We start from the raw sequence: 26,239 nt of genomic DNA on the forward strand, positions 1-26,239 counted from the left end.
CGCAATCCCTTAATTCAGATGCCATCGTAGCTGACAGAAAACAAAGGAATTGGAGGAATTTCTGATGTATTGTATTAACTGATTTGTATACATGTACATGGTCTATTTATAGTGTACAAATAACAAAGAAAAATAGGAACTAATATACAAGAGATTACAACTTCCTATTTATCAAATCAATCATCGATTGACTAAATCAATTAGTCTCTAATAAAGATCGGCATCCATAATTAGAATCTCCAATGGTATCAAATCATATTTCCAACACTCCCCCTCAAGCTGATGGCCTATATATGTGAAGGACACCTAGCTTGCTTAGTAGGTATGTATGTTGTCTTCGACATAGTGGCTTAGTGAAGATGTCTGCAGGTTGTTCCATAGTTCCAATTCCTTTTGTTACAAAGGATCCCTTCTCGAATCTTATCACGAGTAAAATGACAATCAACTTCTATGTATTTCGTTATCTCATGAAAGATTGAATTTGCCGCTAGCTTGAGTGCAACATGATTATCATAAAACAGTTCACTTGGTCCATTGACCTGGACTCCAAGGTTCGAGAGTAATCCTCGTATCCAAACTATTTCATAGACATTTTTTGCCATAGCTCGATATTCTGATTCAGCTTATGACAGTGATATAGTTGATTGTTTCTTCATTTTCCACGAAATTAAAGACTTTCCCAATTTGATGCAAAAATCAGTGATGGATCTCCTGGTCATCGGGCAAGTAGCAAAATCTATATCACAATAAGCTGTCATCTTCATATTGCAGTCACAAGACAAAAAATACCAAGTCCCGAGTATCCCTTCAAATATTTAACTACCTTCAGTGCTGCGTTCATATGAGACTGTTTCGGGGTATGCATAAATTGACTGAGTACTTGTCATTGTGAGATGTATCAACTTCCCAACAAGTTGCTGATATCCTGATGGATCCTCAAGTAATGGATCCTTGATAGAAGAAGATAAACCCATATCATACTCATGTGTTGTCATTTGGTATTTTGCTCAATTGGTATGATAGCTGGTTTACATCCTGACAATCCTGCTTTTGAAATAATCTCTAAGATGAATTTTCGCTGATTAACGTCGATACCTTTGTCAGACCGAGCAATCTCAATGCCAAGAAAATATTTGGGAGATCCTAGATCTTTGATGTGGAAAGTAGAATGCATATACTCTTTGAACTTTGCAATATGAGAGTCATTATTTCCCATGATAAGTATGTCATCAATTAATATCAGCAAATAAATTGATGAATTATCTTGAGTCCATGTAAATAGAGCATAGTCATATTTGGAATGTTGAAAACCTGCAACATCGGTGAATTTGGCATACCATTGTCTAGAAGCCTGTTTCAAACTATATAGGGATTTACGGAGACGACACACTCGAGACTCCCCCTGTCTGCGTAAACCCTGTGGAAGTTCCATATAAATTTCTTCCTGAAGATCCCCATGTAGAAATGCATTGTGTACATCCATCTGATGTAATTGCCAATTATGAATAGCGGCAATTGGAAAAAATGAACGGACGGTTACCTCCTTGGCGACAGGAGAAAAGGTTTCATGCTAATCAAAACCTTCTCGTTGTGTGAATCCTTTAGCTACTAAACGGGCCTTGTATTGTTCAACAGAGCCATTAGCTTTGAATTTGATTTTATATACCCATTTGCAGCCAATTGGCTTACGATGTGATGGTAATGGAACAATATCCCAAGTGTGATTTTCCATAAGGGCATTAAGTTCAGATGCCATCGCGTCTTGACATCGAGGGTCACGTGCTGCTTCATAATATGAAGATGGCTCTTGTTCTTTTGAGATGCGACTAATGCAACACATATGTTCGGATGATAATTGACTAAAGGAGATATATGAGGATACAAGATATAATGTAAGTGGAGATCTCAATGCAGAACATATATAGTCCTTTGTCCATGTAGGTGGATGAACATGCCGTTTAAAGCGTCGGGGTTGCTCAATTAGTAATTGTTCAGGTACTGGTGGGGATGAGACCGTCACGGGTGATGCAGGTGAATGAATATCCCCAGATACTGGTGATTTATCTTGACTCGGAGAATCCCTCAAAACCTATATAGATGGTTCTGGTGTAACAAGAACATATTGTGGAGCCATAAATAAGTCCTCATCTGATAAGAATTGATGGTAATCTAGTGACAATGACGACGATTTGGATGAGGATGCCATCTCCTGGAATGGGAATACATCTTCATGAAATATAACATCCCTACTTATAAAGAAATGCCCCGTAGATATGTCCATAACTTTGTATCATTTCTGTAGAGGGGCATATCCCATGAAAACACATTGAGTGGCACGTGGATCCATTTTATTTCGAGGATCCACAGTTGTCACATAGCATAAACAGCCAAATACCCTAAGGCGATTAATTTTTGGGTCTTTTCCGTAAAGCATTTCAAAAGGAGTTTGGCCATCAAGAATTCGAGTAGGCATGCGATTAATCAAATAGGCTGCGGTGACCACACAATCTCCCCAAAAAAGTCTCAGGAATTGAAGCTTGGTACTTTAATCCTCAGGCTGCTTCTAAGAGATGTCTATGCTTGCATTCAACAACTCCATTTTGTTGTGGAGTGTAAGTGCAAGAGCCTTCATGAAGTAGTCCATGGGAAGAGATAAATGATAAGCAATCAGAAGTGAAGAATTCACGTCCATTATTTGTACGAATTCGTTGGACAGATTTATCGAATTAATTTCTGACTAGAGAGATGAACTTCGATAGATGAGAAAATGTTTGACTCTTAGGATGCGTTTGGCAACCATTCTGTTCCTAGAAACAATTGCTGTTCATAAATAATGCTTTTTGATTCCGTGCTCGGGAACAATTTCTAAGCATTTGAAGGTGTTTGGTAACTATCCAAAATCTTTTCCGTTTAGAAAATGATTATTTTTGATTCCGTGCCTAGGAACAATTTTTAAGCAAGAAGAAGAAGATGAAGAAAGGGAACAACCTCGTTCGTTCAGAAAATAATTCTTTTTGATTCCGTGCTCGAAAACTTCTTCTTCTTGGTTTTCTTCATCTTCTTCTGTTCATAAATGATTCTTTTTTATTCCGTGCCTGGAAACAATTTCTAAGCATTTGAAAGTGTTTGGAAGAAGAAGATGAAGAAAACCAAGAAGAAGAAGAAGAAGAAAAAAAATTTCTTTTCTATTTTTGATTCTTGTTCCCATAATCAAGAAGTAACCTTTTTTTGCTTTTTGATTCTGTTCCAAAACTAATTCTGTGAACAAATTTTTGCAAATTTGTGCATAGGAACAAAAATTTACCAAACGAATTTCTGTTCCAAAATTAATTTTGGGAACAATAGAATATAAATAGTTACTGTTTGACTGATTGCCAAACTCGCCCTTAGATTGCATAAGGAATACCCAAGTAGCACAAGTATAATCATCAACAATTGTGAGGAAGAAATGAGATCCATCACGATGAGGGATATGATAGAAACCTCAGATGTCCATATGAAGTAAGGAAAAAGCACTGTTTGCTCGAGATGTATTGGTGGGAAAAGATGCTCGAGATTGTTTAGCCAAAGGACATATTGGACATTTTGAATGAGGAAAACATGCATTATGACCCAAGCGTTGATGAAAAAGGAGATTTTTATTATGAGTGATTGCAGTACAAGAAATACTTTTATTTAATAAATCTAAATCTCTTGGAGAATCCATCCAAAAATAAAGTCCTTGCACAACACTATCCAAGCCCATTAGTTTCCCAGTCGAATTGTCCTGAAATAAACAATTTTCTGAACTGAATATGGCATGACAAGAATTGTCCTCGCAGACTTTTGAGACAAAAAGGAGGTTGAATTCAAAGTCAAGAATATAAAGGACATTTTTAAGGATCAAATCGGGACCAAGTCGAACAGTGCCAATTTTAGTAACATTGATGATATTCCCATTTGGAAGCCGCACATATACGGAGGATTGTGCAATATTGTGAACATGGGAAAATAAATTCTCATCACAAATTATGTAGTCATTAGCCCCTGAATCGGTTATCCATGCATTCACTGAGATCAAATTCGTCTTGTAAAGAAAAGTACTTGAGAAACTGGAATTCTTGTCGCTGGTCTTCATTTGACTCAGAGCTTTCATAATATTCTGATATTGCTCTCGAGTAATAGTTTGATGTGTTCCATCAATTTTTTGTGTAGAGACCTGATAAGCCAAAAATTCCTTTTCCCTTTATCACTTGGTCTCCCATGTAGTTTCCAGCATGTGTCAACAGTATGATGTGGGTGTTTGCAATATTCACAATATTTATTTTTGAATTTGGAATTTTGCCCACTTACCTTTCCTATTAACGTGGCATTATGTGGGCCATGGGATCCTTTATAAAATGGCTCCAACGTGGCTTGATGAGGGCCATTGGATTCAGCCGGATTGATGGACAAATGAGGACCGTCTGATTCTGCTCGTTGATCCTAGCCATCCATTCTGGAAAACCTAGGGCGTCCTTCATTCTCTTTGGACGCCGCAACCACTCTTCATGGACCAGTGCTCCCGAGGGTTCCGTTCGTCGTCTCCGCCACAGCAACAGACGGGAAGGCAGCGAGGGCAATTCCTTCACCCGCCCTAGTGTGTTCAATCGCCGCCAGTCATTGGCTCTTCTCCTAGACTGCCAACTAGAAGATCCGGTCAAGTGGTGGCGCGGGCTCCATCGCAAGGATTTGTGACCGGAAGGACGAGTATGAGTCGTTCAGTATCAGTAAGAATCTAGTAGCATTCTCCCTTTCCTTCATTTCTTTGTACTGTAGGAGTGTAGCCTCGGGTTCGTTGAGCCGTTCCTCGGCTGCCTCCAGCTCATTTCATAGAGCTGAGAGCCGGTTGAAGCAAGAGGTAATCGAAAGGTTCCCTTGCTTTAATTCCGACAAGGCTTGGGTAATTGTGAATAGTCTAGCTCGATCAAGTTGTCCACACATTTCGTGGATGCTCTCCCATATTTTCTTTGTGTCCTCAGTTGGTGGAAGGCCAGCCGTGACGTCGGTGGCCAAACAATTTCCAATCCAAGTTTGAACCAGTTGGTTGCACTTTCGCCAATGCCTCTGAAGTTGCTTGTTGGAGGGGAAAGGGACAGCTCCGTCAAGGAAGCAGTCCTTATCTTTCGTCACAAGTGCTTGCCGGAGGTCCCGAGCCCAAGCGTTATAGTTCTTTGATCCGGTAAGTTGTGACCCAATGAGTCGCAATTCCGGCCCATCTACCGGCGAAGTGAATAAGGGTCACCGAGCTCGAGCCGGCCACCACCACTGACTGGAAAAGTGTAAGGTAGGTATCCGGGTTGAAGAATCGGGTAGGGATTCATCCCTTGACCCGATGGGATGGATCCGAATATGTGACCCGATCCGTCATTCGGGTTGGCCTCATGGGAAGAATGAGTTGGCCCAGTTTGTCCTGTCCCAGGACCCTATTAGCCTTGGACTGGGTACCACTGAACTAGAGGCCACTGGAATGGGCCTAGAACTTGGACTGGAATAGGACCCAATCCGGCTGAATGTTGGGTGCCGTCCTGCTGAACAGAGGATCGCTCATCTTCAATCGGATTGACTTGATCCAATGCTGTTTGATTTTGAGGTGAGCAGGGAGTCTCCTCGTTTGTATCTTGATTTCTCGTCATCGTATTAGAAGAATTCCTATCGGGTGGCTGTTTTGTTTTGCAAGGTTGGAGATGCAACAACAAAAATAGAAATAAGACCGGAGGCAATTCAGAATTGCGGAAGCTAGGCCAAGAAACCTGGCTCTGATACCATGACAGAAAACAAAGGAATTGGAGGAATTTTTGATGTATTGTATTAATTGATTTGTATACATGTACATGGTCTACTTATAGTGTACAAAGGACAAAGAAAAATAGGAAATAATATAGAAGAGATTACAACTTCCTATTTATCAAATCAATCATTGATTGACTAAATCAATTAGTCTCTAATAAAGATCGTCGTCCATAATCAGAATCTCCAATGGTATCTAATCATATTTCCAACAGTAGATGGAAGGGAATCAAAATCTCAACTTGATGAGTAACGCGAAGGACATTTTTTTTTGCTAAAACAAACCTCCCATTGCATCAAAAAGGTTCATTTACACAGAAAAACTAGGGCCTACATCAAGATGATAAATTAAAGAAGACTCTGCTGACACTATATTTTTAACCCTAGATGGGAGATCATTAAAAATGAAAGATAATGCAGTTCCTAATTGATAAAAAGCCCATTTTGTAAGCTCATGAGCAACAATATTACCAGATCTACTGGTCCACTTCAAACTCCATCCTAGGTTGTTACTAAGTAATAAGCGAGAGTCCGAGACGAAATGATGAATACACCAAGGGCAAAGGCCCTTTTGTTAAATAGTATCAATTAACACCTTACAATCACTTTCAAAAACTGCTTTGTGGATGCCGAGGAATTAAACAACTTTGCATGCGAGAAGAAGAGTTGCAGCTTCCACTTCTACTGGCGAGTTCCATCTTCCTCATCTTGTCCACGCTTGGACTACCGAGCCTCTATACGATCATGCAATAATACCAATGGCCCCCCTGTTGTCTTTCCACGCACCATCTACATTAAATTTCAACTCTTGGTTTGATGAAGGAATCCAAGAGTTTGACCTTACCCCATTAAAATCCGGTTCCTCGCTTAACTTAACTTTGTTCTCTCTCCTGAACATATTTCAATATTCCAAGAAATCTTGTATGTTCATCTAAATCGCCTTGGAAGGAACTGGAATAGTTTGATAATGTAACTTTGCATTCCTATAACGCCACATTCTAGTGCAAAGAATTGCTGCATAAAGGGTGAAGAGCTTGCAATCCACTCCTGTTGTCTGTGCTATTTTTCCTGGATCAAGAAAGTGGTTCACCATCTCTTCCGGAGACCTGAAGTTCCAAGCAGTCGAGATAATACCCCATGGGCTCTGTCTCCACAAAATTTGGACTAGAGGACATCTTGTGAACAAATGTACCGAATTTTCCTTCGAAGCTCCACACAACGGACAAGAAGGGTCTGGGATACGGATCAATTGAAACAAGTTAGCTTGACAAGGTAAAACATTAGCCGCTATCCTCCACAACATTATTTTGTGTTGCTCATGAGTTCTAGCTTTCCAGATTTTGTTTCAAATCTCACGGTTGTTACCACTTTCATTTCGCGACTTTATGAGTTTGTAAGCAGATTTAACCGAAAATATTTCATCGATAGTTGGATGCCAAATCAGTTTGTCTACCCAAATGGAGTTTGGCTCATGGATCTGAAGGATGGCCTGGACTGAGGCTGGGCAAAATGTTTGATTTAGACTTAATACATCCCAAGTTTTAGTACATGGGATAAAGAAGCTTTCTATCTTTCTTTGCTTCAAAACAGGGTCTAGATCAATAAAAGAAGGCAGATGAATAGAGATGTTAGGAATCCAAGGGGTGACTTCCGGTTTCGATTGACTTTCCATCCCTTATTTGATACAGAGTTCCCTGTTTGAGTATTTCTCTGGTATCTATGATTGCCTTCCACAAAGGAGAGGCTGATGCCTTGACCTCGTGATTCCAGAAATTTGAGCTCTGTAGATATTTTCCTTCAAGAACTCGAACCCATAACTTGCCTTTTATCTTGGATCATTCCCCAACCGAGCTTCAAAAGCAAAGCATTGTTGAAGTACCTATTTTGCCGAAAACCCAGTCCTTCACTCTTCTTGTTTCTACACAGAGAATCCCAGAATTTAGGTGTAAAATATCTGTTTTTCTCTGCTAGCACACCCCATCATAATTTTCTTATAGAAGCATCGAGTCTGTCACAAGTGCTCTGAGGCAGCCGACTAGATTGCATAGCATAAATCGGTGTGCAAACTACCGATCGAATACATGTTGCTCTACCTGCCAAAGATAATGTCTTCCTTTTCCAGGGGCTAAGTTTGTTATCTATCAACCTTATTTTCAAGGAATTGATATTTTGTCCTACCTTTTCATGGTTTGAAGAGGGGATTTCCAAGGTACAGTGCTTCAGGATCTGTCTTTCGCATGTAGAGCTCATCCATACAAAACTTTTTCATGCCCATAGAAGTATGTTTAGAAAAAAAGATGTCACGCCTCGAACCCCAACGGGCTCACGACACCCCTTCAACGGTCGTATTGAACGCAACGTCCCAGGAAGCGTCGCCGACCCAAACGAACTACGCAAGCGGAAGCGAAATAAAACAACCCACACAACTAACATGATGACAAAAGGATAGCACGAAACAATAATTGCATAACATCATAAAGCAATCACTATTACAAAACGATAACCCAGGCTACCAATTTCAAACCACAATTTTCAAAAGGGAGCGGTGGTTGACAAGCTTATCTCATCTACAAAAAGGTACTCAAAAGACAGGGTAATTTGATCTATCCTTCAATCCCTGTGGTACTCTAGCGGCATCTCCGAATCGATCACGGTTGCGGATCTAGAAGTGGTTATATAATAACCGTGAGAACGAGTCTCAATAAGCAACACCCTAAACCCCACCTAGGCCAATGCGTACCCAGACAAGTCTCAACATGCAATCTAACCGATAACATATATATAATTCACATCAATGGACTTACCTCGCCATCCAATCACATGCCCCCACTGCACATTAGTCAAATCATGATAATGAAATAATATTCCGATAATATAACACAATCATTCGAGCGCCATCCACACTCGCACCCAACCAATCCAACCAAACATCCACACTTACCATCAATCAATCCAATCAAATATCCACACGTACCATCAATCAATCCAATCAAATATCCACACGTACTTTCAGCCAATCCAACCAATCACATTTCGCACACGTGCCCAACCAACCATCTCACGACCAGCGCCACTGCGCCTCAGGTCCATTCTCACAGCCCGTGCCAATGCACCTTAGGCTCAGCCCTCCGATCAATTCGGGCTCTGTCCCTCACTGGACATCTCGCACTTTCTCACGACCCGCGTAAACACGCCTCAGGTCTGACTTTCCTTTCACGGACCACCGTCAACACGTATCAAGTCCGTTCTCACAAGCACGCAAGCCACATAATTCAATCAATTTCAATGGCCGCCGTCAACACGTCCTAAGCCAAACTTTCCTTTCACGGACCACCGTCAACACGTCTCAAGTCTGTTCTCACAAGCGCACAAGCCACACAATTCAATCAATTCCAATGGCCGCCGTCAACACGTCTCAAGTCTGTTCTCACAAGCGCACAAGCCACACAATTCAATCAATTCCAATGGCCGCCGTCAACACGTCCCAAGCCAAACTTTTCTTTCACGGATCACCGTCAACACGTCTCAAGTCCGTTCTCACACGTCATACTAATCAAATTCCAATCACGAGTACACCAACACAAGCCCACCCATCCGACATTCAAGTCGGCCACATTCAAACATCAAATTCATCCACAAACGCCACGATAACACCGAATAATTCTCGAGAGAGAGAAAAATCGAGAATATACAAAATCGGGTCCAAACTGGGCAGTTGCGCAGTGACAGAAATCTATTTGAAATAAATAGTAAATAAACTCCAAAAATTCTGAAATTTAGATATGTTGCATAAAACATCTTGATAAACATTTTCCGTGAAGAACTTGAAACCCAGTTCCAACTGTAAATACCTCGTTTGGACACTCAAAGCCGGACAGAACCCGGTTCGCTCGGACAGCCCCTCAGACCATAAAAAATACAACTCATTCAGTACACAAATCACTTTGGAAAGCTCTGAAATTTTTATATGTCATAGAAACAAGTGTTTTTAACAATTTTTGTGAAGGAAGTTTGTTGAAATAAGGTCTATAAAATTTTATAAAAATTCGGAAAGACAAGAAGGTCGGGTGAACAGTAACTCCGGCAGCCTTGAGACGGTCCGAAAGCCGACCTCCGAATGACCCCAAAAAACTTCTAAAAATTATGAATTTAAAGTATGTTATACCTCAAGATATTGGAAACAAATTCCATGAAGAACACTTCCTCAGATTCGGCCCACAATGATCACCAAAAAAATAACAAAGCGCAGAGGTACAGTAACAACCAGAAATCCGAGAATCATTAAACTTGCACCATTAAGCAAATCAAGCTTATACAACCACTAAACCAACTATCCACAGCCCCTAACCCATCCCTAGACATGCCATTAGTAACCCACTAGCCTAACCAAGGATTAAGAAGTCACTTACCAAGGGTTTAAGCAAGAAAACCGGTGAACAGGCAAACTGAGCTCCGGCGGTGAACAGGACTGGACGGGAATCTCCGGCGACTTTCCGGCGACCAGGCTGGGATGGTTGGAACGAGCACAAGATGGTGGTGGTCGGGGCACCAGGAGTGAGGCCTAAAGAGAGAGAGAAAGAGGGGAAAATGGGTGTTTTCCAGTTGGTTTCTGGGCTAGTTCAGGCTTTTGTGAACAGTGCGCACTCTGGCGGCCGGACAGGTGGCTGGCCGGCTATTCAGGCGGCGAGTCCGGTGGTGTCTGAACCGGAGAAGCAAGGCGGAGGTGATGGTGCTTGGAGCTTCGGCCGATTCCAAGGAGGGAGAGAGAGAGAGCTCCGGGAATAAGAAAAGAGAGAGAGAGAGAGAGAGAGAGAGAGAGAGCAAGTCAACCCACTCAAGTGCAATCCAAGGGTCCAAAATTGATCTTGGTGAGCAAGCCAAGATCTAAGGGCCACGAAAATTCCTAGTTTTCAATTAAAGAAAAAGATTAGAAGACACTAATTCAAATAAACACTGAGGGAGGTATACTTAGAGGTGGCCACGGTTCGGAACCGGCGGTTCCGATTCGTGGCCAAGTGTGAACCGGAACCGGCCGGTTCCGATTTTTTTTTTCTATTTTTTTTCTTTTCCTTTTCCTTTTCTTTTTTTTTCTTCCTCCGGGGCCGGCCATAGCCGGGGCCGCACCGAGGTCGCCGACCTCGGCGAGGCGGCCCTCGCCGGCGTCGGCGAGGCCGGCCTCGCCCGGCCGGGCGAGGCCGAGCCTCGCCGGCGCCGGCGAGGCCGGCGAGGTCGAAGCGTCGCCGGTGCAGGCGAGGCCGAGCCTCGCCGGTGCCGGGCGAGGCCGGCCTCGCCCGCCCAGTGCAAGGGCCGCCTCGACCGACGCCGGCGAGGGCCCTCGCCCGACGCCGGCGACCTCCACGCCGGCCCCGGCCATGGCCGGCCGCGGAGGAAGAAAAAAAAAATTAAAATATAAATTAAAATTTTAAAAAACAGAAACAAGGAAAAAAGACAAAAGAGAAAAAGGAAAAACAGAAAAGGAAAAGGAAAAGAAAAAGAAGAAAAACAGAAAAGGAAAACAGAAATGAAAATAAAAAAATAAAAAAAATACTATTCTTGTGATAGAACATTATTCAATATAAATTGTGATTAAAATGTAAATTGTACTCAAATTTGGGGACAAAAAGACAAGAGAGAAAGAGAGGGCTTCAACTTAATAAATTATCATTAAGCACATTACAATTCGTTACAACGATCTTAAAAAAAAGGGAGTACAATATATGTACCCTAAAATTATCCAAAAACCTAAGCATTCCGTGCGCAGGGGACCAGAGGTCACATATCGTCGGATTATATTTCGGTTTCCCTAAGCTCACGTGGGCGTACCCGGTATGAGAAACAAGAGTTCCCGAAATATTTGCCAACTCCAATAGTTCCTTTACCCTCAATCGTCACTACCCGTTCCAGTACCGATACTGGTAGCGGTAGTATCTCCGTCGTTAAAGAATTCGGATTCATTATTCCGATCTATCTCTTGTTGCCGGTATTGAGCCTTCGTCCAATCAGCAACACAAGCTTGCATCTCCACTGATTCTGGATCTAATCTTGAACGATGTTCGTTCAAAATATTACCTCCGGCACTGAATGCTTGTTCGACCGCAACTGTGGAACAAGGGGTTGAAAAAATCTGTTTTGCAATAAGAAAAAGGATTGGGTATTGGCTTGCGTGCCTTTTCCACCAATCCAAAATAAAAAAATCTGTACCACCTTCGGCTTCAGTAAACTCAAATAAAATGGTTAGATAACTCTCTAATTCAGAAATATTTCCTATTACTCCCTTTTGTTTTTTTTGTCTATGTAATAAAAGTTGGTACCCTCTACTAATTTTACTTGTATTGTCATTTTGTATCTCCGTAGATTGAGAAGATCTAATATCACCTAAATTATATTTAGTATAAAATTCATTATATAATTCTATTACTACGTTTTTAACCTCATGTACTATGGTTGTAACATTTGTCACATCATAATGTAAACATTGATAATACGCACGCAAAAAATCATTTAAGCCATCCAATTTGCAACGCGGATAAAAAACACAAGCAACTAAATAAATCATGGGAATTTCACTATAATAATGAAGCCATTTCATTTTCATTGCAACTATAGTACGTTGTAATTCAACATCATTTTCATATTCATCAAAAGTTCCGACAATATTAGTACACTCTAATAAAAATAAATGTGTAGTAGGATAATAAACACCAGCCAAAGTATAAGTTGCATCATTAAAAACCTTTAAAAGATCTAAATTTTTTTGGCAAATATGCCACTCTTATGGGTATAAATTAATCTGAGGTATATTATTAGAAATGAATGCACATAATAAATCTTTATATGCTAAAGATTCATTAAGCAAGTGGAAAGTAGAATTCCAACGAGTTGGAACATCTCTTGGAAATCTTTTTGGCTTTTTGCCATTATCTCTACAAAATTTACCCCATTCTTTCATTTTTTTGGGATGTTTCCATAAAAATTGAATCGCCGTTTTTATTGATTGAAGAAAAATATCAAGAGTTTTCAAACCATCTTGTACACATAAATTTAAAACATGACAAGCACATCTAATGTGAAAAAATTTTCCGCCAAAAGCGGGTTTACAAATATTTTCTAACTCGGCAATTGAAGCGGTATTTGCTGCGGCATTATCAAAACCAATTGAAAAAAATTTGTTAAGCAAATAATATTCTTCTAAAACTTGCCTAATTATTCTATAAATATTATTTGCCATATGATGATCATCGAAAACTCTAAATGCAATAACTCTTTTTTGAATAATCCATTCGTCATCTATCCAATGACATGTTATGCCCATGTAAGAATGATTTTGCCAATGATCACTCCAAATATCACTACCTATATGCACGCATCCATTAAATTGCATAAAAAAGTTTTGTAAATCATTTTTTCCATTTTTGTAAAGATCTTTAATTACTCGTTTAATTGAATTTCTAGGAACACGTTTTGCTTGTGGAGCACATGCTTTTTGTACAAATTCATTAAAACCAAATCTTTCTCCAAAATTAAATGCTAAATGCTCAACGGAAATAAATTTGCCTAATTGTTCCTTATAAGTTTTTTCATTAAAACGAAATAAAGGGGAAGTGTTAGGATTGACGTACCTGGAAATTTGTTGTTGCCCGATATCGATTCCCGTTTCGGTTGGATGTTTGCTCATAAGATGTCGTTTAAATGTTCCATATCCTTGTCCACCTGTATATTTATATATTTTTCCACAATATTTACAAATTATATCATAGCTTTTTTGACCGATATCGAACCTTTCCATTTTCGTGAAGTGATTCCAAATGTCAGATGTAAATTCCCGTTCCGCTTCCTTTGTTGTAGATATTTCAGCAGGAGGATGAAAATTTTCTTGCGTCGAGACGCGCTCCACATCGCGAAAAATGTTGATTTCATCATCTTGAAAATCTGCATATTCACGAGGATCAAAAGAATGATGGGATTCCGTCGCGATATTCTTACCTTTGCCAGTTGGCACTCGACTTCCACTTGCCATTTTTCGAATGGATTAAGAGAATTGAGCGGATTAATTGGGAGAATTAAGAAAGAATTGCGTGGATTGAGAAAATTTAGAGAATTTCAGAGAATTTGAGAGAATTTCGAGTATTGAGAAAATTTGAGACTTGAGAGAAGAGAATTTGAGAGAATTTGAGAGAATTGTGTGTGTATTGTGAGAATTTGAGAGAATTTATAGGAAAAAAATAGAAGAAAATTTAGAATTAAAAAAAATAAAACATAACCGTTGCAAAATTGCAACGGTTATGTGTTTTTTTTTTTTTTTATAAAAACGCCCGTTGGGGCGTAGCCGTTGCCCCAACGGGCCGCAAGGTGCAAGCCCGCAGCAGGGCCTGCACGTCTACAGGCCCTGCTGCGGATAAATTTTTTTTTTTTTTGGGTTTGGCCGTTGCCTGGCAACGGGCTGCTGCAGGCTGTGCTGCAGCCTGCTTGCAGTTTTATTTATTTATTTATTTATTTTTTCGCAGAACCGGCCCGGAACCGGCTGTTCTGGGCCGGTTCAAATTTTTCTGGAACCGGAACCGGGCCCGTATGCCACGGGCCGGTTCCGATTTCGAACCGCGGGCCCGGGTTTGACCAGGCCGGTTCCGGGCCAAAACCGGCCCGTGGCCACCTCTAGGTATACTGGTCTAGGTCCGCACCCGGTCCAAATTTCACTTTTCACATATCCCGGGCAATCTCGAGGCTGGCCACAATAATATCGACATTGTCTAATTAAATTCGTCCCGAAACTCCAAGAAATTCGACACCAAAGTTTGGGCTCTAAATAACGGCCAAATTCGATCGAGTGCGATTCTAGCGAAATCTCTAATTTAAAAATAATAACTCAAGAGTGATCAGTTCCGGGCGAGATTTTATTATAAGCGCACTGACGAATTACACGTTTTATAAATCCAAAAAATGGGCCGAAATTCGGAATGTCACAAAAGACAGACGACTTCTAATGATTCAAGCTTTGACCTGACCACAAGCAATAAAGTTCAATGCATTCCTTCGGTGCTCTCACTTGATGTTTATTGACTCCGACAAATAACAATAAGTCATTGGCATACATAAGGTGAGTTAAAGGCGGACTTTCTCGCGCTACCCTTATACTTGCAATAACCTTCAGATCCTCTGCTCTAGATAGAATTTTAGAAAAAAGTTCAGTATAAATCACAAATAGATATGGCGAGATTGGAGTAACGCAAAGGACTTGTGCATTAGTAGTGCAGTCCTTTTTTCTGAATAATATATCTAGCGTTGCATGTGTTAATTAGGTACAATCACGTTGTTATTTTGTTCATTATTTAAGCCCAGGGAATCACAAAAAAAAATTTTAAAAAAAAGTGGGACAAAAGCTCATGTTGCTGTCATTGTAGGTATACCAGACAAAAGCTTTTGACTTGACAGGAGGCCCGTCCGTCGCACAGATTCTTTTATTGACTGTTTTTTGTGAATAAATAAATAGTTATAAACTTTAAGCAAGTGTTTGATATATTCCGGAAATAAAATTATTGGAAAAAGGATAATTATTTAGACTTGTAATTTTACTAGCGGTCGAGAAGATTTATTGTAACACGAAGAAAAGATCAAAATGTAGTATGAATTGTTAATTTTTTCGTGTTTTCTTTCATATTAGATCATATTTCTTTTTTTTTTTATATTTAGTTAATTTCATGCTAATTTTTGGAATAACCAAATGTGGATGTATCGTATATCACTTTTTGGCCGCTTGCATTCTAGGAACACAATTCTCTTAAAAGTGTCAGCTGAATAATAAAATCGTTTTAAATAAAATATGAGAAAAGAAACGTCTTTTAAATGCAATTTCTATCCGCTCTAAGTATTAATGCTATTTTGCATATTTTAAGCCCGAATTGCCTCAATAATAATTGTCAAGCAATAATCCAAAGGGAAAATAACAAAAACGGTCCATAAACTTTGACCCAATGTGTTTAGTAATAATTGTCGTACTTGGACTTTTAATTTGTTCAATGCGGTCTGTGAAACTATTGGTAAATGTTTTATGTAGTTTTTCATTTTGCTCAAATGACAAATTAGACGTTATTTGATGACGCAAATTATTATATGCTAAGTTAGATGTTTATAATGACGAGTTGATATGTCCATCTTTTTATCCAATTAATTTAGAAAATGAAAAATAAAATTAGAGTGTTGCCATGCCCATCGTTACTTGATGACGTGAATTATTATATCTTGATTTGAGACAAATATTTTGTGTGTATAATCCATGTGTATTTTTTTCTGTTCCACCATTCAAATTTAACGGATTGTAAGTCACATAAATAGATTTCGTTAACTGGAATTAACAGTATGACGACATTAAACATATTCATATAGTCTATGTACTAGATTGAACATTTAACAATAGTTCGGGGACCACATTGAGCAAATTAAATATCCAAGAATGACATTGTAAAGTGGACCAAAGTTCTGGGACCAATTTTGTCATTTTCCCTAATTCAAATAATGTTGCAAACTTTCGTCCAAAAAAAAAAAATGTTCCAAACTATTCAAAATTTATTTTCTTTTTCAATTTTTTATTTTTATATATTTAGGCATTGACTTCTGTTTAGTTTTTTTTTTTTGGTAACCCAGGGAACCTCCGCACGGTCGACAGCCGGGGAGTAAACCCTGGGGGCGACACGTGCTAGCCACCACACACGTGCCACCGATTAAGTTACCCTGCGGCGCCCGGAATTCGAACACTCAACCTTTTGCGAGAGGAAGAGTGCGCGCTCCAACAGCGCCACCCAGGCGGGTGGTGACTTCTGTTTAGTTTTGATTGCTTCTAAAACCAATATGTATGTATGTATGTCTGCATGAACTTTTGAGGCCTCTTAAAATTATCAGAAATTTTTCGTAATTTCTTAAAATCGAGGTATCTACTTTGTTTTTTTTTTTTTTTTGCGAAAGATGATTTCTTTTGCCTATAATAAAGTAAGACAATCGGATTTTGAAGATGTCAACTACTTTCACCCACAAAAATAAAAGAGTTCCAAAGCAAATGAAGAATAAAACACATTAGGGTATGTCTAGTAACGTTTTCTGTTCCTCGAAACAATTTCTGTTCAGAAATAATTTTCCTCTATTTCTATTCCCTAGACGAGTTTCTGATAAAAAAGACGCGTTTAGTAACTACACAAAATTTTTATTCTCGGAGTAGAAAAAGAATAGAAATGCATTTGGTGGGACACTAAAAATTTCTACTCCCATTTTTTTCATTTAATTATAAAATTGTCGATGGAGACTTAACAATTCATGTTTGGATAAAATTGGACTAGAAATAGAATAAGAATATATTATGATATAGAATTGGATGACATTAATACAATTATAAAAAAAATTACTCCTTATAGACAAAGCAAATACCGGGTGGTGATCGAGGAAATTGCAGTTTATAGGACTTAACAATTCATGTTTGGATAAAATTGGACTAGAAATAAAATAATAATATATTATGATACATAATTGGATGACCTTAATATAATCATAAAGAAAATTGCTCCTTATAGACAAAGCAAATACTAGGTGGTAGTTGAGGAAATTGCAACTTTGGGCGTAGGATTTTAGGATTTGGGGTTAGGGGTTAGGGTTTTAGGATTTCGATTTTGAGGTTTAGGGTTTGGGGTTTAGGTTTTGAATTTTAGGGTTAGGGTTTATGTTTTAGAGTTTTGGGTTTGGGGTTTTGGGTTTAGTGTTTCGAGTTTCGGATTTGGGGTTTAAGGGTTTGGGTTTAGGGTTTTAGGGATTCGGGTTTTGGGTATTGGTGTTTGGGATTTAGGGTTTATGGTTTACAGTTTAGGGTTTGGGATTTATGGTTTAGGGTCAAGGTTTTGCGGTTTAGCGTTTAGGATTTAGGGTTTGGAATTACGATTTTAAGGTTTAGGTTTTAGGGTTTCGGATTTGGAGTTTTGCTGTTTAGGGTTTGGGATTTTAGGATTTGGGTTTTAGAAGGTTTAGGGTTTGGGTTTAGGGATTTTGGGTTTTGGGGTTTTAGGGTTTGGTTATTGAGGTTTAAGGTTTTGGGTTTTAGGGTTTAGGATTTGGGGTTTAGGATTTAGTATAAGAATATCTTTTGGAAGAGAAAGCTGATCTTGTTTCTCTTTTGGGTTAATATCACAAAAAAACTCCAAACTGGTACACATATGACAAATTTACCCTGAACTAATTTTTTGACCATAAAAAATCCCAAACTGGTACACCGGTGACAAATTTACCCCGAACTAATTTTTTGACCACTAAAAATCCCAAACTAGTACACATATGATAAATTTACCCCGAACTAATTTTTTGACTATAAAAAACCCAAACTGGTACACCCGTGATAATTTTACCCCGAACTAATTTTTTGACTATCAAAAATCCCAAACTAGTACACTTGCGATAAATTTACCCTCATTTAAATTGGATTAATATCATGAAAAATCACAAATTTGTAAACTTGTGACAAATAGATGGATAAAATCCTAAATTAGTACACCCATCAATTACCACATGTCATCAAACTAGCAAATTCGATAGTAAAATTTAACGGAAACTAACAGAGAGTAAATTTGTCACAGATATACTAGTTCGGGATTTTTTGTGGTAAAAAAATTAGTTCGGGGTAAAATTGTCACAGGTGTACTAGTTTGGAGTTCTTTGTGGTCAAAAAATTAGTTCGGGATAAGATTGTCACAGGTATACCAGTTTGGGGTTTTTTGTTGTCAAAAAATTAGTTGAAGGTAAATTTATCATAGGTGTACCAATTTTGGGTTTTTCGTGATATAAACCCTTCTCCTTTTGTTCCAGAAACAGAAAAGTAGATTTTTTTTACTTCTTATTTCTGTTCCAAATCTATTCCCTGATCAATTTTCTATTCCGGGAAACAAAAAAACAGAGAAACAAAAACATTACTAAACATGCCCTTAGTCAACAAAATGGATTAATAACATCCTTCTCTAGAAAAAATTATAATTGATCACTGCTAAAACAAGCTGCCACGTGTCATCCTCTCGTTTTGCATTTATAATTTATATATCTTGTTAATTAATTTTTTCTTAATGTCTAAAGGGAAAAAATGGTTTGAACAAAGGAAAAATAAACAAAGAATGGTTTGCATAAAGAAACGGATACTTTTGTGAGCAAAAAAAATGAATACCTTGGTTTTGGGGACATGTTTCTTTTTATTTGTTTAGTTAGTTGGACATGCGCCATTCCAAGAGAGAACCCCACGTCAATCGTTCAAAGCTCCTTTGCGTTTGCACCAAAATACATAAAATTTCTAGAATAGTGGTAGGTTTTATCATAAAAGTGAACAAAATTCATCTGCTATATCATATAGCATGCTGTGTACTTGGATAGTTATTCTGATTTCAATTTTAATTGTATCATCTGAAAGAAGAGCCATTGTGCTTCTCTTGGGTTTTCTACAATCTTACTAGATTAGATCCTTGAAATCGCCAAATAGATTTCCGGCGAGCCACGTCAGCTTAAGAAATTAATAAAAAAAGGCCACGTTGAATTTCCGGCCAAATAGATCGGAATTGCCACCGAAAAGATGGTTTTTCAAAAAATTAGCACTAAAATGAGCGCCGTACCCAACTTTTGGCACTTCTTTTGTGCTTCTCCCCATCTTTCTATGCCATGAAATCCTTTGTTTTCTTTCTCTAGTTTCAGGCATCAGCAGAGGCAAAACTTCCAGATTTAGAACCAGTGAAGATCGCCTTATCTTCTTTATCCGCACAAGCACCAAATGAACCGGACAATGCACCCTGAATGCCCACTAATTGGTTTGATCTTGCAGGGGCCAGCAGCACTCATTTCCACTAATAACCCCTCAGCCAGTATCGTTCTTACTTGTCGCAGCATCATACATCAGTCTACTCTAATAAACCTCAGCAATCCACAAGAAGTTCTCGACGAGTGAGGCTAAAGGATCACTGGCTCAACTTTGGCAAAGCACGACGAATATCGTACAGTTCGGTCTCTATAGCTGCTAAATTAATATAACAATCATGTGAGACCACCTTTATAGAGACTATATGTGCATAAGATCGTAAAAACTTTTGGCAACCGGGTATACGTGCGCTTAGTTCATCTTTTTTCATCTTGAAATACATTTTAGGCAGCATTGATTCAAATTCAAAGCAACATATCTCTGTAACTACTGACTAGAGACTTGCACATCAAGATGGATAATCTTGGAAGCAAGAGACTTATTATTCTTGCAAGCCACAGCTCGGTTTTGTGCTTGGAGCGACGCCCTCCATCCACACCTCTCAATGGTTTGAACAAGCAATCTGGTTTTTTGGGATCGACGGGCAGTCATGGTTTGATACTTGGACTTAGATCAATGATAAGTACAACATGGACACCTATTTGTGCAGGCTTACTGAGGGCGAGGAATCCTTTTCACAAAGCTTCCAAGCAGCACCAATCTTCTATCCATCTCAAAAAATTTGTTCTACACTTCATTTGTATCAACGGTCATCGCAGTAGAGGGACTTTTTGAATGGACGGTGATTCCAACCGACTCTCTACAGACTCCTCAACCATTTCCTCTTTAGCCTTCCCCCACATTACAATATAGAACCCAATGGACAGTATGGCCGCTCCTATAAGACTGCGAATTCATGGCAGACAAAAGCAGATGCATGCAAGGCATACATAGTACAAGAACTTGATTAGCTTATCTTTGCATACAATAGAAAGCTTAGTGCGTCGATGAAAACCAATTATACACTTTATACACATTGAATACAGATTGACTGCCGGGGTATTGATACATATTTGAAATTTTCTACCTAATCAACAAGGACAAATTTCTTTTACCAAAAAAAAAAGCAAGGACAAATTTTTGTCTGTCAAGAGTTATGTGGAAAGCGCGTGTTATGTTATGGTGATTGGTTTTCCAAATTATATATATGCAGCACGTCTATTGATTGATCATCACGTGGATGAAATCAGGAATAGATCCTAATTTCAGCGAGATGGATGTTTAATCATTTTTTTGGCATTCAAGATAATGTAGAACTCAGATGTTTTCGTGCTATATCTTACCTTCCCAGATGAAGTGTGTCTCCAAGAAAGAAGACACCCATGGCAACAGCTATGGGAATTGACAACGGCTTGAACATCGCGACATAGAAAGGCCCTTTCAACCGGATTGCCCATGTGTGAACGATGCTGGATAAGCATCGTTCAACGAGGCCCTACAAGCAAAGCAAAGAGGAGGGAAAGTCAGCATTGCACACAGTTTTCATTAATCAAATGTGATAAAGTTTGTTCGATTGTTTCCTCACCGACAATATTACCGAGGCCAGTCCTATACCCTGCACTCTCCAAGCACTCATATCATGTTCCGTCACAAAGCAGACAATGGCGGTCATGAAGGTCACAACCACAGCGTAAAAGAAGATTACGGTCAGTTCTGCCGGATACACCTTCATTATCTGTTTCTGCAGGATCAAGTGTTGAATCTCCGATCATTTCCAAGTGAAGTTCTAACTATAGCACTCGCAAAACAAATTGAAAACATGTATAGTATACCAGAAGAATGTACCACAAAGTGATCAAAATATAATCAGCAGTGAGGAGAATTCCCCCAACGACCCAGTTCGAGTTCGATGCGTGCACAAGTGGATAAGGCGAGAGAGAAGGTTTCGGAGTGAAGATAACTGGGGGACCTCTATAGAGAGTGATGACAGATGCGCCGGTAATTGACAGTACGGTCCCGATGATCTTGGCCTGACTGCTTCTTTTGTTCAATGACACCTCCTCCATCCTTTTTAGACAATAAAAACAAGCAAAGATTGAATGGAAAGGCATGAACTCTGTTGCACAAGCTCTAGCTTTAGCCTTCAGGTAACTAAGCTGTCTTACAGAACTATTAACACTTTGTCCAACAAGTCAGCATTACGACGTAACTTACATAAGAACAGCATTAACAAACAACCAGTGACTCTTGCCACATGCCTTAATCGTCCAACATCGAATGTTAACAAGGTTTAATCTGGATTTGCCAAATATGGAGCCAATTAACAACATAAGCTTGTGGAAGGACAAAATAAGCAAAGTCATAAGATCACAAAATCAGGAGAATCATGACGAAGAACCAGAACAACAATCTATTTACGAGGAAAAGTACTAGAATCGGGAAAATGTCATTCAAGGAACCACAGACAATTACTATTGAAATACAGCAATCTTTTTGGACCTGAAAAGGATGGCAAGTATGAAAGTGAGAGCTGGAGTGAGGTTGCTGATGGCTGAACCAAGAGTTGGAGAACTCAGGCTAATCCCAGCATAGCCCAAAATCTGTGAAAAACCCCTGCTCTCCCATTAAAAAGAGAACAAGAAAAAAACCAGAACATAAGAATAATAAGAGACAACAGTGAAGCAGGCTAGCAGCACAACCAATCCAAACACCTTTTCTCATTTTTCTCCACAAAATTCAAGAACAAATTCGCACTAATCTAGTGGAAGTAACAGCATAGACACGGGCAATGTGCAGTCGCAGACATATCCGAAGTTCAATATTCCAGGCAATAACATTGTAAGTGACCCATCTGGTCCTACTGCCAAAAAGATATTGTCTGCCCTAATCGTGGCTCACCCGCGGCAACAGGATGTCAAAACACATAGTAATTCATTCAAAAGTAAAAAGAAAGAAACTGTGCACTAAGATTTGGCATGAGTAAAGTTATTGAATTGTGAATACCCAACGAGCCCAAGAAGGCCAATTTTCGCAAATATGGCCAAGCTGAGAGGAGGAAGCACTCTTGATCTGCAAAGGCACACAACCGAATCAACCACGTCTCACCACAATTCATGAACTTCTTCTTGTTTTTGCACTTTGTACATACATATAGCAGAGAGAGAGAGAGAGAGAGAGAGAGAGAGAGAGAGGGGTACATACTTGAGAGAGAAGAAAGGAGCCGGGAGGAGAAGAAGAGAAGCAATGGCGTAACCATAGACGAGGAAAACGTGGGAGCTCATCCCTCTCGAGTTGGCCGCCTTGAACAGCGTGGTCGCGCCCACCGCGATGCTGTCCACGGTGATCACAACCGAAAATGGAACCAACTCCCTCTGACACCACTCTTTCCGACCCATCTCTCCCTCTCTCTCTCTCTCTCTCTCTCTCTCTCACTCTCTCTCAGAGACCACACTCAGGCAACCAAACACACAGCGCAACAGAGGTTTCAGTCCCAGACTCCCAATTTATTGGGTGATGGACTGTCGGACAAATGAAGATTGTCTGTGTTACTTGCCGTGACGCCAAAGGTCGTTGACTAACGCCACCAACCATATTTGACCAGAAAGATGGGCTAATGCCACTAAAACCTCCAAGCCGGGTAGATACATTGTGTCAAATTTATCAATAATTAATTTTTGTATCATAAAAAATCATAAACCGGTATATCTGACGTGGCACGAATGTATTAATTGATGGTTTATGGCGGTATTAACCCCGGATTGAAATAGGAAAGTTGTCACTTAGTCCTTTAATCTGTGCTGTTTCCTAAATTCATCGTACAAACTTTTCTTGATTTAATTCATTAGTTTAACTTACTTGATTTTTCGAAAGCCTTTTCATAGTTAGCACATTCTGTTAGGTTACGCGGCATTTAACACGGCGCGCTCTTATATGTGCAAATAAATCTCTGTAAAAAACCGAAGAAAGATTGAAATTCAATTCCATCCCAACTACAATAATTCAACAATGAGCTCCGGTTCTCCTCCTATGCCTTGCATTGATCAAAGACGCCCTTGTTATCTGTACACTCAAAATGCAGGTTCTTGGAGCAGAAGGCTTCATACTTAGCCGGGAAAGCTATGTCATCGATGTTCCTGACAACAAGCTCAGCACAACGCCCTTTAACATCTGGTTGGAGCAAACATCCGAGATCTCCAGGACGTCGACCGCGCCGGAAACGTTCAGATTCTCGAGCATGCGCCGTTCGCAAGACTCGAGCAAATATGGGATATTGTACTCAGGGCTCGCGGGCGACATCAAGTAGATGTGCTTGTCCATTTTTCAAGGCTCCATTTATTGAGGAACTCCACGAGCGATGGTTTATTACTCAACACTCCAGTACAGACCCCTCAGTATTAGAAATTGAGGAGCGCTATCATCACTCCCCAGTAAGAACATTACTCAAACCTAGAGTATCAACTAGCAGAAGAGTTCATCAAATAAAGCTTAGAAAGAGATATCCCTGAAGCTAATAAGCAAAACCAATAGCTTGATTCTGGTACTATACAGCAGATACCCTCCGCTGCTCGCAAAGGAGTCTATCTGATTCGAACAGAGGCCTCCTTCATGTACCAGCATCTGCATCCTAACTCGAACCGCAAACACGATACTTCTAATTACTGAAGCAACACATGGAATTACTCCCTTATGAAGGACATCATTCCTCTCTTTCCAAATGAAGCAAATCGATCCATTCCTTTCCACAATCAAAAGTGTCTTCACAAATGCCTTACCTTTTAACTGTTGCAAAACCCAATCAAACTCCGAGCTCCAACCACCAATAACTCTCTAAAGTCCACTTAAGTTCAGCAATCGGCAACTCCCCCCAAACTTGTTTAGCAAAACAAAATTCACAAAAAATAGGCAGTCTAGTCTCTTGAGCTATTCCACATAACAAGCATTGGTCATTGATTTGCTGCCATTTTTTTACTCTATCTAGTGTTTGCAATCTGTTATGAACAGCCAGCCATGTGATAAGAGCAAATTTTGGCACATTTGGGTGAAACCACACCATTTTGTGCCATGAAATCCTCTGTTTTCTTTCCCTAACCAGGTTCCAGGCATCAAAAGAGGCAAAACTTCCCACGATCCAGAACCAGTTAAGATCACCTTATCTTCTTTATCAGCATGAGTAGCAAATGAACCACACAATGCGCCCTCCATGCCCACTAATTGGTCTGATCTTGCAGGGGGCCAACACCACTCATTTCCTCCAATAACCTCAGCCAGCTTAGCATTCTTACTTATAGCAGCATCCTACATTAGTCTATTCGAATCAACCTCAGCTAGGATACCCCGAGGGTGCCCATTGTCAGACCACACAGGCTTAACTTTAGCAAAGTACGACGAAATACAGTCTGGTTGCTATAGTTGCTGACTTCTTATAACAACGTGAGACCACCTTTATAGTGACTATATTTGCATAGGATCGGAAAAACTATTGTTTAAACCGGGTGTATGTGCACTCAGTTCATGCCATTGTCGGAAAAAAGAACGTTTAACATCATCTTTTTTCACCTTGAGATACATCTATAGCAGCGTTCATTCAAATAAACGAAACATATATCTGTAGCTGCCAACTAGAGACTTGTCCATACGCTTGGTTGATTGAGATTAAAGAATAATTTTACTGGCTTAGCTTAGCATAGCACGAAAGAAATTGGGGGGTTTTGGTAGCTGTAGCTGCCAAAATGTCATTGCAATTCCATGAGGTCATATTCATAGAAACTTTACAATCATAGGATCGGATTACTTCTGACCTAAATTGGGTGCATGTGAATTTAGTTCATGTCGATGTCGGAAACATAACGTTAATCCCTCTTATATTTTCACCTTGAAGCACATGTATGGCAGAAATCATTCAGATGAAAAGCAATACTTCTCTGTAACTACTAATTAGAGACTCGTACATTAATCTGGACTCCATTGGAAGCAAAAGAGTTTTTATCGTGCATGTCACGGCTCATAATTGTGCTTGGAGTAATGCCTCTCATCAACACCTCTCCATGGTTGAAACCATGGTTTGAACTAGCAACACGGTTTTGTCGACGGGCAATCATGATTTGATTCCTTTGGACTCAAACCAGGTTTGCAATCCGGTATGAACAGACAGCCATTTGATAAATGAAAATTTTGGCACATTTGGCTCTATGAAATTCTCTGTTTTTTCCCCCTAACCAGGTTCCAGGGATCAACAGAGGCAAACCTTCCGGATATAGAACCAGTGAAGATCGCATTATCTTCTTTAGCAGCAGCAAATGAACCACACATTGCACCCTGAATGCACACTAATTGATCCGATCTAGCAGGGGGCCAGCACCACTCATTTCCTCTAATTACCTCAGCCATCTTAGCATTCTTACTTGTAGCAGCATCATACATCAGACTACTCGAATAAAACTCAGCTAGAACACCCTGAGGGTGCCAATTGTCAAAGCACAAGAAGGTTTCTCGATTAGGGTGACTAAAGAATGATTCAACTGGCTTAACTTTGGCGAAGTTTGATGAAATTGTACCATCTGGTCACTATGGCTGCCAAATTCGTGTAACAATAAAGTGAGACCACCTTCGTAGAGACTACATGTGCATAGGGTCAGAAAAACTTTGGGCCAAAACCAGGTGTGCGTGCACTTAGTTCATACCATTGTCAGA

The 26,239-nt window shown here is 39.7% G+C and overlaps 1 protein-coding gene across 1 annotated transcript; it reads right to left on the reverse strand.

The window, feature by feature from the left end:
* Positions 1–19,839: 19,839 nt before the first annotated feature.
* Positions 19,840–23,100, reverse strand: LOC130134360 (WAT1-related protein At3g28050-like). The gene is made up of 7 exons (XM_030610048.2): positions 22,751–23,100; positions 22,553–22,618; positions 22,049–22,162; positions 21,382–21,616; positions 21,135–21,290; positions 20,893–21,044; positions 19,840–20,455 (listed from the first exon to the last, which is right to left on the reverse strand). Exons 1-7 carry the CDS (start codon positions 22,942–22,944, stop codon positions 20,320–20,322), a joined length of 1,053 nt encoding a protein of 350 aa, XP_030465908.1. The 5' UTR covers positions 22,945–23,100; the 3' UTR covers positions 19,840–20,319.
* Between the last annotated feature and the right edge of the window lie 3,139 nt (positions 23,101–26,239).

The sequence above is a fragment of the Syzygium oleosum genome, unplaced genomic scaffold (assembly GCF_021117445.2).
Source record: "Syzygium oleosum isolate NSW1041296 unplaced genomic scaffold, Sole_v2.1 Sole_v2.07, whole genome shotgun sequence".
Classification (NCBI taxonomy): domain Eukaryota; kingdom Viridiplantae; phylum Streptophyta; class Magnoliopsida; order Myrtales; family Myrtaceae; genus Syzygium; species Syzygium oleosum.

Bases quoted from the DNA above. Each gene is read 5' to 3' on its own strand.
- LOC130134360 (XM_030610048.2), bottom strand. From the start codon at position 22,944: ATGGGTCGGAAAGAGTGGTGTCAGAGGGAGTTGGTTCCATTTTCGGTT. The intron at 22,163-22,552 runs GTATTCACAATT...ATGGGAGAGCAG, and splicing joins GGCCTTCTTGGGCTCGTTGG to GGGTTTTTCACAGATTTTGG. The intron at 21,617-22,048 runs GTCCAAAAAGAT...TTGTCTAAAAAG, and splicing joins ATACTTGCCATCCTTTTCAG to GATGGAGGAGGTGTCATTGA.